Consider the following 11,870-nt stretch of genomic DNA (forward strand, 5'->3'; position numbering starts at 1 on the left):
TCTTTAGAGTCCCATTGAACCTCTCCACCAGCCCATTGGACTGAGGGCGATACGCCGAGGTCCAGGTGTGCTGGACGCCACACTGGAGCAGGGTTGACACGAAGTTGGATCCCTGGTCTGTAAGGACCTCCTTGGGGAACCCCACTCTGCTGAAAATGGTCAGCAGCACGTCTGCCACGGTGTCTGCCTCGATAGAGGACAGAGCCACCGCCTCGGGGTAGCGAGTAGCGAAATCTACCCCCACCAGGATGTATTTCTTCCCTGCCCTGGTCGCCTTGCTGAAGGGCCCCACTATGTTCACGGCCACCTTCTGAAAAGGCTCCTCTATGATGGGCAGGGGCCTGAAGGCTGATTTACCCTTATCCTGGACCTTCCCCACCCTCTGAAGGCTGCAGTATTGCTGGATGGCATCAAAGACTCCAGCCCAGTAAAAGTTCTGCAGCAGCCTCTGCCTGGTGCACTGGATTCCCTGGTGTCTCGAGAGCGGGACATCGCGGGCCAGGTCCAGTAGCCTGCGGTGGTACTTCTGGGGGACCGCTAGCCGCCTCCTGATCCCCCACGGTTCCACTTCCCCTGGGGGAGCCCATTCCCGGTACAGGAATCCCACAGGAATCTTTCCCGGCAGCCTGCCCCCCAGGGTTTCGCTGCACTGGGGACAGCAAGTTCCCTCAGTTTCTCTAAGGAGGGATCCTTCTGCAGCTCAGTCTGGAATTCAGCAGCTGGAGAGGAGAGTGAAACCAGTTCCCTCTCGCTACCTGCGGTCACAGCCCTCCAGACCGGATCCAAGGGGCCGGAGCCCAGGAGAGCACAGGCGGACATATATGCTGGGGCCAGGAGTGAGAGGTAGTTTGCCACCCCGCCCATCTGGCTAAACAGCTCTATGGTCTTGGGACCCAGGAAGGGGCTAGACACTGGAGCCTTTCCACAGAGTCAGCCTGGTTCCAACTGAAGCCTTCCCAAAGGCCGCGAGGCAGGCATCTATCGCTCCCCGCTCCTTAACTTGGGGCAGCAATTTAGTTTTGAGGTTTCCTGCACAATTGGCACCGAACTCACCCTTGGATGGGTCCCTCTGCCTCTGAGCTCAGCCATCGCCAGTTCCTGCTGCCTCTGTCTCTCCTTCATGCCTTCCCTGTCTCTCATGTCCTCTCACCCTTTGATGTCAGCTCCAATTCCTGGTGGAGATCCCCTGCTGGTCAGGGACATGGGTCTCCGGAACACCCAGCTGTTCCCAGCCTCTCTCACGGCCCCAGCTGGGTCAGGACCTGGCTCCTTAGAGCGATCCTCCTCTTCCAACTGAGCAATTAGCTGCCCTGGGTGAGCTTTCCAATGTGCAGCCCTCTCTCTGCACAGCTCTACAAGGTCCTTATTGAGGAGATGCTTATAGGCCATCTCCACGCTGTTCCCAAGTGGTCACGAACTCACAGGCTTGTGCTTTCTCAGCTCCCCATGATCCATGGGAGGAACCCTTCAGTGCGACAGCCCTTCTCGGGGGTCCACTCTCTCTTGGGGTTAAGCCGGAGGCTCCTCCACCTCCTGGAACCGCACCTCTAGAAGCCTTCAGCACGCCCGTCTCTCACTAATCCCTCTTCCTTTTACTGCTCCCCAGTCACTTACTGCAGGATTCTCCGTCCATGGGGTGCAGTTCATCCCACTTCTGCCACCAGTTGTTACGGAGTCAAAGGACCAATGCTCTGGAACTGCTCCATACGAAGCCAGTCAGGACTCTGGTTACTCGAAGGGATGGAGAATTTTGCCCTAGCGTATATTCATGATACCTGTGTTTTTAGCCAGACCTGGGAGGACCATATGTCCCAGGTTAAACAAATGCTGGACTGGCTCCAGGATGCAGGACTGACTATAAAAGCTGGGAAGTGCAAGGTGGGGATGGCAGAGGTGTCACACCTGGGCCACAAAATGGGGAGCAGCTGCCTAAAGCCAGAGTCAGCCAAGGTGGGGGTGATCAGAGATTGGCCCCCTTTCCAGTCTAAGAACCAGGTCCAGACCTTTATTGGGATGACGGGGCACTATCGGAGGTAGTGCCCCACTTTCACTCCATAGCCGCCCCCATCACTGAGCTATGTAAGAAGGGAAAGCCAGGCAAGGTGGTCTGGACCAAGCAGTGCCAGAGGGCTCTCTGTGCTCTGAAGAAGGCTCTGGTCAGGGGCCCAGTGTTGGTAAATCCAGACTTTGACAAGCCTTTAATGGTGTTCACTGATGTCTCAGACACAGGGCTGGGTGCTGTGCTGATACAGGTTAATGAGAAGGGGGAGAGACACCCCATCATGTTCTTGAGCAAGAAGCTGCTTCCCTGGGAGCAGAACTACGCGGCCTTAGAGAAGCAATGCCTGGCCATGGGGTGGGCCCTTAAAAAGCTGCAGCCGTATCTATTTGGGCGGCGTTTCACTGTGTGCACTGACCACTCTCCCCTGACATGGCTATGCCAGATGAGAGGGGCTAATGTCAAGCTCCTGAGGTGGAGTCTCCAGCTTCAGGGTTACGACCTGGAGGTGGCCCACGTTAAGGGGAGTGCCAGTGTTATAGCAGATGCTTTGTCCCGGAGAGGGGGGCCGGAACTTCCCCAGGCCACTGGCTAAAGTGACCCCGCCAAGTTTGGTCTGGGATGGGGGAGAGATGTGACAAAGTGAGGTTTTATTCACCTTGTTATGTTGCATGCAAGTCTTACTGTCCTATAATAATAGTGTGTGTGCCTCAGTTTCCCCGTGTGCTGAACCAATGCCTAGGTGGCGGGAATTGGGTGTGTGACTTTTGCTGAGGCAGAGGGCACGTACCAAGTGGGGTCCATAGCAGAGGGGGGCAATGGGGAATGTACCATTTGGGGTCAATAGCAGGGGGGAATAGTGGGGAATGTACCAAGTGAGCGCCATAGAGGGGGAGGGTGGTGAGGGGACATACTAAGTGGGGTCCATGGCAGAGGGAAGCAGTGGGGGCATGTACCAAGTGGGAGCCATAGAGGAGGGGGGGCAATCGGGGACGTACCATATGGGATCAATAACGGGGGGGCAGTGGGGCATCTTCTGTGCCAAGCTGAGGAGGCTGCTAGGAGGCCAGAGTTGCTGGGCCGAGGCTCATGGGAAGGATTCTAGTGGGACGGGGCAGACAGAGGCCAGAAGTTTAGCATCTGGTACATCACAGCCCCAAGTGGCCCAAACCCAGCTGGGGGGCGAGGGAGGGTCCAACACACACGATGGATATGGGCACGTGACATTCCCCACCTGGCCCAACCGAGAGCCCATCCGGTTGGAAAATGAACGGCCAAGACCCAGTGCGGCCAGGCGGGCGAGGCAAAGGGCCTGGAGTGTAGCCCTGCGTGGCACTGCACCCCAAAAGCCCTCCCACTGGGGGGGTCAAACAAGGGCCGGGCCCCTGTTTTAAGCAACGTCTCGAAGGTGGCTCTCTGACTATGGGGCTGGGACCGGATCGGAGCCGGCGCCCCCTAGAGGGAAAGGCCCCAGGTCCCATTCCCCACCCCCCTGGGCTAGCCAGACCCCATCCCTAGGGCTGGATCAGAGCCAGCGCCCCCTAGAGGGAAACAGCCCCAGGTCCCATTCCCCGCCCTCCCCCCCCCGAGCCAGCCAGCCCGCCCACCACCCGCCCTAGGGCTGGATCAGAGTTGGCACCCCCTAGAGGGCAAAGGCCCCATGTCCCATTCCCCCCCCCCAAGCCAGCCAGTCCCCGCCTGGGGCCAGGGGCTATAAACGCTGTCCTATTCGAGCGGGCCTTGCAGAGCAGCCAGGGCAGCAGAGGCGAGTTCCAGATGATTTATTGTGTTTCCATCGCTTCTGAACCCGGCTCCAGGCTGGCGTCAGTAATTAGCCCCTTCGCCCCACCTGGCCCCCGGGGCCATCAGTTCCCCGCCATGATCTCCTGGATCCAGACTAGGTATTTGCAGATATTGGTGTAGACCCCAGGCCTGTTGGGTTGGGCGCAGGGGTGATCTCCCCAGGAAACTAGGCCTTGCAGCTTCCCGTTACAGACCAGGGGGCCCCCGGAGTCGCCCTGCAGAGAAGTCACAGAAAAGTCATCGGTCAGCCACGGCATGTGGGGCCACGGAGACGCAGCCAGGCCATGTGGGGCCATGGAGACGCAGCCAAGCCACGCTATGGAGACGTAGCCCTGCCACACCATGCAGAGGCACAGAGACGCAGCCATGCCACGGAGAGCCAGGAGATGCAGCCAAAGCATGCCACGCGGCGCCGTGGAGAGGCAGCCATGCCCCATGGGGCCACAGAGCAGCAGCCGCCCCACGCAGAGCCACGGAGACACAGTCATGCCACGCAGAGCCTCGAAGATGCAGCCACGCCATGCTACGGAGACAGCCCCACCGTGCCACACAGAGCCATGGCACACCATGGAGCCACTGCCATGCCAGTGTCTCCAACCCTCGTTCCCCATCTGGCCCCAGGAGAAGCCCCCCTCACCTGGCAGGAGTCTTTGCCCCCCTCAAACACCCCAGCACAGAGCATGTTCTCAGTCACTTTCGCGGGGTACGCGACCTGGCAGATGGTGTTGGAGGCAATCTTGATGTCCACGCACTGGGGGACATCAGGGTACGTCTCTGGAAGGGAAGGGGTGACAGTTTCCCATGAGGGCTGGCCAAGGCCATAGGGGAGGGAGGGTAGCATGCCCCTCAGTCCCTACCCACGGCCCCCTGCTATCCCAGCCCTGCCACCCCCCAGCTCTGCTGGTGCCCCTCACTTGTGACCCGCAGCCCCTGCTAGCCCTCCTTGGGCTGCCCCCCGCAGCTCTACCGGTGCCCCTCACTCCCAACCCTCGTGCCCCGCTAGCCCAGCCCTGGGCTCCACCCACCCCAGCTCTGCCAGTGCCCCTCACTCCCGACCCACAGCCGCTGCTATCCCATAGCAGGACTGGGGTCCGCTACCGGTGGGGCTCGTGGTGGTGCCCCATCCCATCACGGTGCAGGGGGTCCCTGGTGGGGGGCAGTTGTCAGTCAGCGCCAGGGGCTGTACGTAGTCCGTGTAGACGGCTGGGGGTGACAGGCGGAGCAGCATGACGTCATTCTCATAGTCCCGGCTGCCGGTGGTGGGGGCACGGAACCCGGGGTGGGGGATGATGGCCTGGGCGGCTGAGAACTGCTCGTTCCCTGAGCTCGTTTCACGGCTGTGCTCCCCCAGGCGCACCTGGATGTGACTGAGGACAGAGAACAGAGAGTCCCGGGCTGCTGGCCAGGCCCAGCCCCCGCAATCCCCAGAGTTCTCCCCAGCCCCCCAACACCCAGTCCCTGCAGCCCCCCAGACCCCGCAGCCCCAGCAACCCCCAGCTCCCCAACAGCCAGCCCCACAGCCCCCAGTCCCCGCAGCCCCCAGAGTCGTCCCCAACCCACAGCCCCCGCAACCCCTGAAATCCCCAAGCCCTCCAGCCCCTCAACAGCCAGCCCCAACACCCCCCGCAACCCCCAGTCCCCCATCACCCAGCCCCCGCAGCCTCCCCAAAACCAATCTCCACAGCCCCCCAGGCCCCGCAGCCCCCAGGTCCCATAGTCCTCCCCAGCCCCTTCAACAACCAGCTCCCCCAGCCTCCCCAGGACCTGCAACCCCCACACCCTGCGGCTCCCCCAGCCCCCGCAGCCCCCCCACAGGCCCCACAGCTCCCCGGAAGTGGCCAGCAGGTCCAGCTCCTAGGCAGGGGAGCCACGGGGCTCCACGCGCTATTCCTGCCCCGAGCACCCCGCTCTACACTGCCATTGGCTGCGGTTCCCGACCAATGGGAGCTGGGGGGCGGTGCCTGCGGGCGAGAGCAGTGCACAGAGCAGCCTGCCGCATCTCCGCCTACGAGCCGGACCTGCTGGCCACTTCCGGGGCACAGCGCAGAGCCAGGCCAGGCAGGGACTAGCCTGCCTTAGCCCCGCAGCACTGCTGACCGGGAGCCACCCAAGGTAAGCCCGCCCCACAACCCCCTGCCCCAGCCCTGAGCCCCCACAAACCTGGAGCCCCCTCCTGCATCCCAAACTCCTCATCCCCAGCCCCACCCCAAAGCCTGCACCCCAAGATGGAGCCCTCAACCCCATGCACCCCAACCCCCTGCCTCAGCCCAGAGTCCCCTCCCACACCCTGAACCCCTCTGCCCAACCCCCCAGCTTGGAACCCCCTCCTGCATCCCAAACTCTTCACCCCTGGCCCAACCCCAAAGCCTGAACCACCAGAGGGAGCCCTCACCCTCTCCCACACCCCAACCTCCTGCCCCAACCAGTGAAAGTGAGTAAGGGTGGCGGAGAGCGAGCCACCAAAGGAGGGGGGATGTAGTGAGCGAGGGGCAGGGCCTCAGGGAAGGGGCGGGGCTAGGATGTTTGTTTTTTTCTACTAGAAAGTTGGCAACCCTCCCAGGCCCCCAGCCCCTCCCAGCCCTCTGCAACCGCCAGGCCTCAGAGTCCACCCGAGCCCCTAAACCCCGAGGCCCCCAGGCCCCACATCCCCAGGCAGGCCCCGCAGCCCCCCCCCAGCCTCCCCTCAGACACTACAGCCCCCAGAACCCTCCAGACCCTCCAGCCCCCCCCACAGCTCCCCAAATCCCGCAGCCCCCTCCAGCTCTGACTCAGCCCCCCCCCCCCCAGTGATGCCCCTGCACCCCCGGCTCCACAACTCCAGCTCTCTCTCAGCCCTCCTTCCTCACTCAGATCTTAGTCATCCCTGCAGATCTCACAAAGTGAAATGCATTCTTGGCTGTTGGGACAGCAACCACCCCCAGTGACCCCCAACCAGTGACCCTCCCTACCTACCCTCTTACCAACCACCTTCCAACTGACCCACCTACCAACCTACCTCCCTACCCTCTTACCTCCCTACCAACCTACCTTCCGACTGACCCACCTACCAACCTACCTCCCTACCCTCTTACCTCCCTACCAACCTACCTTCCGACTGACCCACCTACCGACCTACCTCCCTACCCTCTTACCTCCCTACCAACCTACCTTCCGACTGACCCACCTACCCACCTACCTCCCTACCCTCTTACCTCCCTACCAACCTACCTTCCGACTGACCCACCTACCATCCTACCTCCCGACCCTCTTACCTCCCTACCAACCTACCTTCCGACTGACCCACCTACCAACCTACCTCCCTACCCTCTTACCTCCCTACCAACCTACCTTCTGACTGACCCACCTACCCACCTACCTCCCTACCCTCTTACCTCCCTACCAACCTACCTTCCGACTGACCCACCTACCGACCTACCTCCCTACCCTCTTACCTCCCTACCAACTTACCTTCCGACTGACCCACCTACCCACCTACCTCCCTACCCTCTTACCTTCCTACCAACCTACCTTCCGACTGATCCACCTACCAACCTACCTCCCTACCCTCTTACCTCCCTACCAACCTACCTTCTGACTGACCCACCTACCCACCTACCTCCCTACCCTCTTACCTCCCTACCAACCTACCTTCCGACTGACCCACCTACCCACCTACCTCCCTACCCTCTTACCTCCCTACCAACCTACCTTCCGACTGACCCACCTACCAACCTACCTCCCTACCCTCTTACCTCCCTACCAACCTACCTCTCTACCCTCTTACCTTCCTACCAACCTACCTTCCGACTGACCCACCTACCTCCCTACCCTCTTACCTCCCTACCAACCTACCTTCCGACTGACCCACCTACCCACCTACCTCCCTACTCTCTTACCTCCCTACCAAGCTACCTTCCGACTGACCCACCTACCAACCTACCTCCCTACCCTCTTACCTCCCTACCCAACCTACCTTCTGACTGACCCACCTACCAACCTACCTCCCTACCCTCTTACCTTCCTATCAACCTACCTTCCGACTGACCCACCTACCCACCTCCCTCCCTACCCTCTTATCTCCCTACCAACCTACCTTCCGACTGACCCACCTACCCACCTACCTCCCTACCCTCTTACCTTCCTATCAACCTACCTTCCGACTGACCCACCTACCCACCTACCTCCCTACCCTCTTACCTCCCTACCAACCTACCTTCCGACTGACCCACCTACCCACCTACCTCCCTACCCTCTTACCTTCCTACCAACCTACCTTCCGACTGATCCACCTACCCACCTCCCTCCCTACCCTCTTTCCTTCCTACCAATCTACCTTCTGACTGACCTACCTACCAACCTACCTCCCTACCCTCTTACCTCCCTACCAACCTACCTTCCGACTGATCCACCTACCAACCTACCTCCCTACCCTCTTACCTCCCTACCAACCTACCTTCTGACTGACCCACCTACCAACCTACCTCCCTACCCTCTTACCTTCTTATCAACCTACCTTCCGACTGACCCACCTACCCACCTCCCTCCCTACCCTCTTACCTTCCTACCAACCTACCTTCTGACTGACCCACCTACCAACCTACCTCTCTACCCTCTTACCTCCCTACCAACCTACCTTCCGACTGACCCACCTACCGACCTACCTCCCTACCCTTTTACCTCCTTAGCTCTCTACCAGCCTACCTTCCATCTGACCCACCTACGTGCCCACTTACCTTCTATCTATCTATCTATCTATGTACACACCTCAAAATCTATGTATCATCTCTCCATCCCCATACACACTGCAGTCGATAGATAGATATATAGATAGATGATGGGTGTGTACGGGACTGGCTGTGTATGGGCCTGGTGGAGGGATGATGGGTGTATATTGGGCTGGGTAGAGGCATGATGGGTGTCTATAGGGCAGTCTGTGTACGGGGCTGGTAGACGGATGATGGGTGTCTATGGGGCTGGCTGTGTACGGGGCTGGTAGAGGGATGATGGGTGTGTATGGGGCTGGCTGTGTACGGGGTTGGTAGAGGGATGATGGGTGTGTATGGGGCAGGCTATGTACAGGGCTGGTAGAGGGATGATGGGTGTCTATGGGGCTGGCTCTGTACGGGGCTGGTAGTGTGATGAGGGTATCTATGGGGTTGGCTATATACGGGGCTGGTAGAGGAATGACGGTGTCTATGGGGCTGACTGTGTAAGGGGCTGGTAGAGGGATGATGGGTGTCCATGGGGCTGGCTGGGTACGGGGCTGGGTAGCCAGCTCTCCTGTGCCCTTTGGGGTGTCACTATAGCCCCAGGAGTGCTGTGCTGGGGCGTGGGTTCAATCCCAGCTGGGACGCTGCATGGAGAATTGATGGGTACATTGGGGTGTCCCGAGCTGAGCCTCTGCACAGAGCAGCTCCCCCCTACCTGCCCACCCAGGCCCCGCTCCCTTGGCCCCACCTCCTTCCCCCATCCCTTGCTCAGCCCCCCACCTCAACTTGCAGTGGGCGGCAGTGAGCACCCAGTCCTGGTTCAGCAGGATGCCGGAGCAGTAGTGTTGGTCAAAGTAGTAGAGAAGAACCAGCCAGGGGTGCCCCAACTCCTGGCACTCGGTACCCCCAATGATCCGATCATCTCGGGGAGAGGCTGCAGGGTGGGAGGGGCAGAGATCAGTGGGGGGTGGAGATGGCAATGGGGCTATGGCTGATTGACCCCAGCTGGGATCTAACCCCATTGACTCCAACAGAGCTACAGCCCATTGCCCCAGCTGGGATCTGGCCCCACTGATTCCAATGGGGCTATGGCCCATTGACCCCAGCTGGGATCTGGCTCCATTGACTCCAATGGGGCTACGGCCCATTGACCCCAGCTGGGATCTTGCCCCATTGACTCCAACAGAGCTACAGCTCATTGCCCCAGCTGGGATCTGGCCCCACTGATTCCAATGGGGCTATGGCCCATTGACCCCAGCTGGGATCTGGCCCCATTGACTCCACTGCAGCTACGGCTGATTCACATTACACAAAAGAGATTCTCATGTATGCACTCAAAAGCAAGCACATACACACTGTGTGGCACACACAAAGACAATACCGACACAGTGCACTCTCCCTGCCCCTCGCCTCCCAGATCTACTCACCTCCGTGGGAATACACAGACACAGGGGATGACAACCATGTACTGTATTCACACCCACAGCACACCCACACTGCACACACTCAACCACCCATACAGCAATGACACACACCTACATGCAGACAGAAGCAACACCCATACACACGAGTATGGACACACATACAGCAATGCACACCCGTGGTAGGACACACTCGGAAGCAGGCCACCTGCTGCTATGTATGTGCTGATTTAAACCCATGCAGACATATGCACCCCCCCAGCAGTACACACACACACACAGAGGTGAGCTGGCACATTCCCCATACACCTGCCCCCACTACACACTCCTATGTAGACACACAGCCGTGCTTACATACACACACATGGATTGAAAACACACGTTACACATGCTTATGCAAACACACACACAGCATTCCCCACACATATGCAACACACCCTATATAAGCACACTCATCCCCTCACACAGAAAAGACACACGCACTTTGCACAGCTCACCCATGCACACACAGACCAGCACGAAACACCAATATGCACGCTCATATGCACACACACAAAGCTCATGCATGCACACACCCGCATGCAGACCCCCCCACGTGGACACAATCACAACACCCCTCCACAACTCTGCACACACACACATACGTGCTCACACGCGTGCTCACACGCGCACACCCAGGCCCTCACCTGCGGGCAGCAGCAGGAGCAGCAGCAACGTGAAGCCGGCCCGCTTCATGGCGTTCAGGGCGGCAGGTGCTCACGCTTGGACGTTCCCATGCACTTTACACCTAGGGCTGGGGGCTGGTGGTCAATGATTAATGGGTCATGAGGAAACAGCCGCCCCCCACGGCTTGTTTGGACACCGGAAAGGTCACGCAGCAGGTGGAAAATTCTCACCCCCCCGCCCTCCCTGCTGGGCACCCCTTGGAGGAAGTGCGCAGCCACCTGAGCAGCACATGCTCAGCCCATCCTCCCAACCTGCTCCCAAGCCAGCCAGTCCCCCGCCCTGGGGCTGGATCAGAGCCGGGGCCCCCTGGAGGGGAAAGGCCCCATGTCCCATTCCCCACCCTCCTGAGCCAGCCAGTCCCCTGCCCTGGGGCCAGATCAGAGCCGGGGCCCCCTAGAGCCAGCCAGTCTCCTGCCCTGGGGTCAGATCAGAGCCGGGGCCCCCTAGCGGGGAAAGGCCTCATGTCCCATTCCCCACCCTCCTGAGCCAGCCGGTTCCCCTGCCCTGGGTTTGGATCAGAGCCGGGCCCCCTAGAGGGGAAAGGCCCCATGTCCCATTCCCCATCCCCCGGAGCCAGCCTGGAAGCTGGCTCGGAGCCGGCGCCCCCCAGCACTGTGTCCTTATGAAGCAGCATCTGGTTCTCAGAAGCCACGTCACTGCGCAGCTATTCTGGAGCAGCTGCTCCCATGGCTCCTTTGTCAACACGGCCAAGGCCCTTCGCATTCCTCCCGCCTGGCACGGGGAGCCCCGTCCCGGGCACTACAGGAGAGGCAGCCCTGGTCCCTCCTTCAGGCCTCTCCACGGCTTGGCAGTGGATGGCACAGGGTGGGGGGCTGTGTCTGCTGGGCTCTGCCATGTGGCCCCCATTCCATGGACCTATGTACTGGGTTAGCAGGGGTGGCGGGAGAGCCAGGACTCCTGGGTTCTCTCCCCAACTCTGGATGGGGAGTGGGGTCTAGTGGTTGGAGTATGGGGGGCTGGGAGTCAGGACTCCTGGGTTCTATCCTGGGCTCTGGCCTTCTGAGTGAGCTTTGGCAAATAATTTCTGCCTTCCCTTGCCTCAGTTTTCCCATCAGTCACATCCCATTCTTTCCTAAAGCGCTCTGAGCTCTGCAGAGGGCCAGGGCTATATAAGCCCTGGGTATTATTACTGCAATGCTACTTCAATGAGCTGGAGCCCGGCCTACATATCCGACATATTCTACCCAGGGACATGGCGCTCCTAACCCTACA

At 60.1% G+C, this 11,870-nt stretch overlaps 1 protein-coding gene across 1 annotated transcript; it reads right to left on the bottom strand.

The window, feature by feature from the left end:
- Positions 1-3,750: 3,750 nt before the first annotated feature.
- LOC119847699 (trypsin-like) lies at positions 3,751-10,807 on the bottom strand. Its single transcript, XM_038382677.2, has 5 exons — positions 10,598-10,807; positions 9,271-9,424; positions 4,901-5,169; positions 4,440-4,576; positions 3,751-4,017 (listed from the first exon to the last, which is right to left on the bottom strand). Exons 1-5 carry the CDS (start codon positions 10,644-10,646, stop codon positions 3,865-3,867), a joined length of 762 nt encoding a protein of 253 aa, XP_038238605.1. The 5' UTR covers positions 10,647-10,807; the 3' UTR covers positions 3,751-3,864.
- Between the last annotated feature and the right edge of the window lie 1,063 nt (positions 10,808-11,870).

The sequence above is a fragment of the Dermochelys coriacea genome, chromosome 24 (assembly GCF_009764565.3).
Source record: "Dermochelys coriacea isolate rDerCor1 chromosome 24, rDerCor1.pri.v4, whole genome shotgun sequence".
In the NCBI taxonomy this organism is placed as follows: domain Eukaryota; kingdom Metazoa; phylum Chordata; order Testudines; family Dermochelyidae; genus Dermochelys; species Dermochelys coriacea.

What these genes read in the sequence shown, in the direction of transcription:
- LOC119847699 (XM_038382677.2), bottom strand. Translation starts at nt 10,646, where the DNA reads ATGAAGCGGGCCGGCTTCACGTTGCTGCTGCTCCTGCTGCTGCCCGCA. An exon ending in GCCGCCCACTGCAAGTTGAG is followed by an intron (nt 5,170 to 9,270) that starts GTGGGGGGCTGA and finishes CTCTGTCCTCAG; the next exon opens with TCACATCCAGGTGCGCCTGG. An exon ending in GGGGCAAAGACTCCTGCCAG is followed by an intron (nt 4,018 to 4,439) that starts GTGAGGGGGGCT and finishes ACTTCTCTGCAG; the next exon opens with GGCGACTCCGGGGGCCCCCT.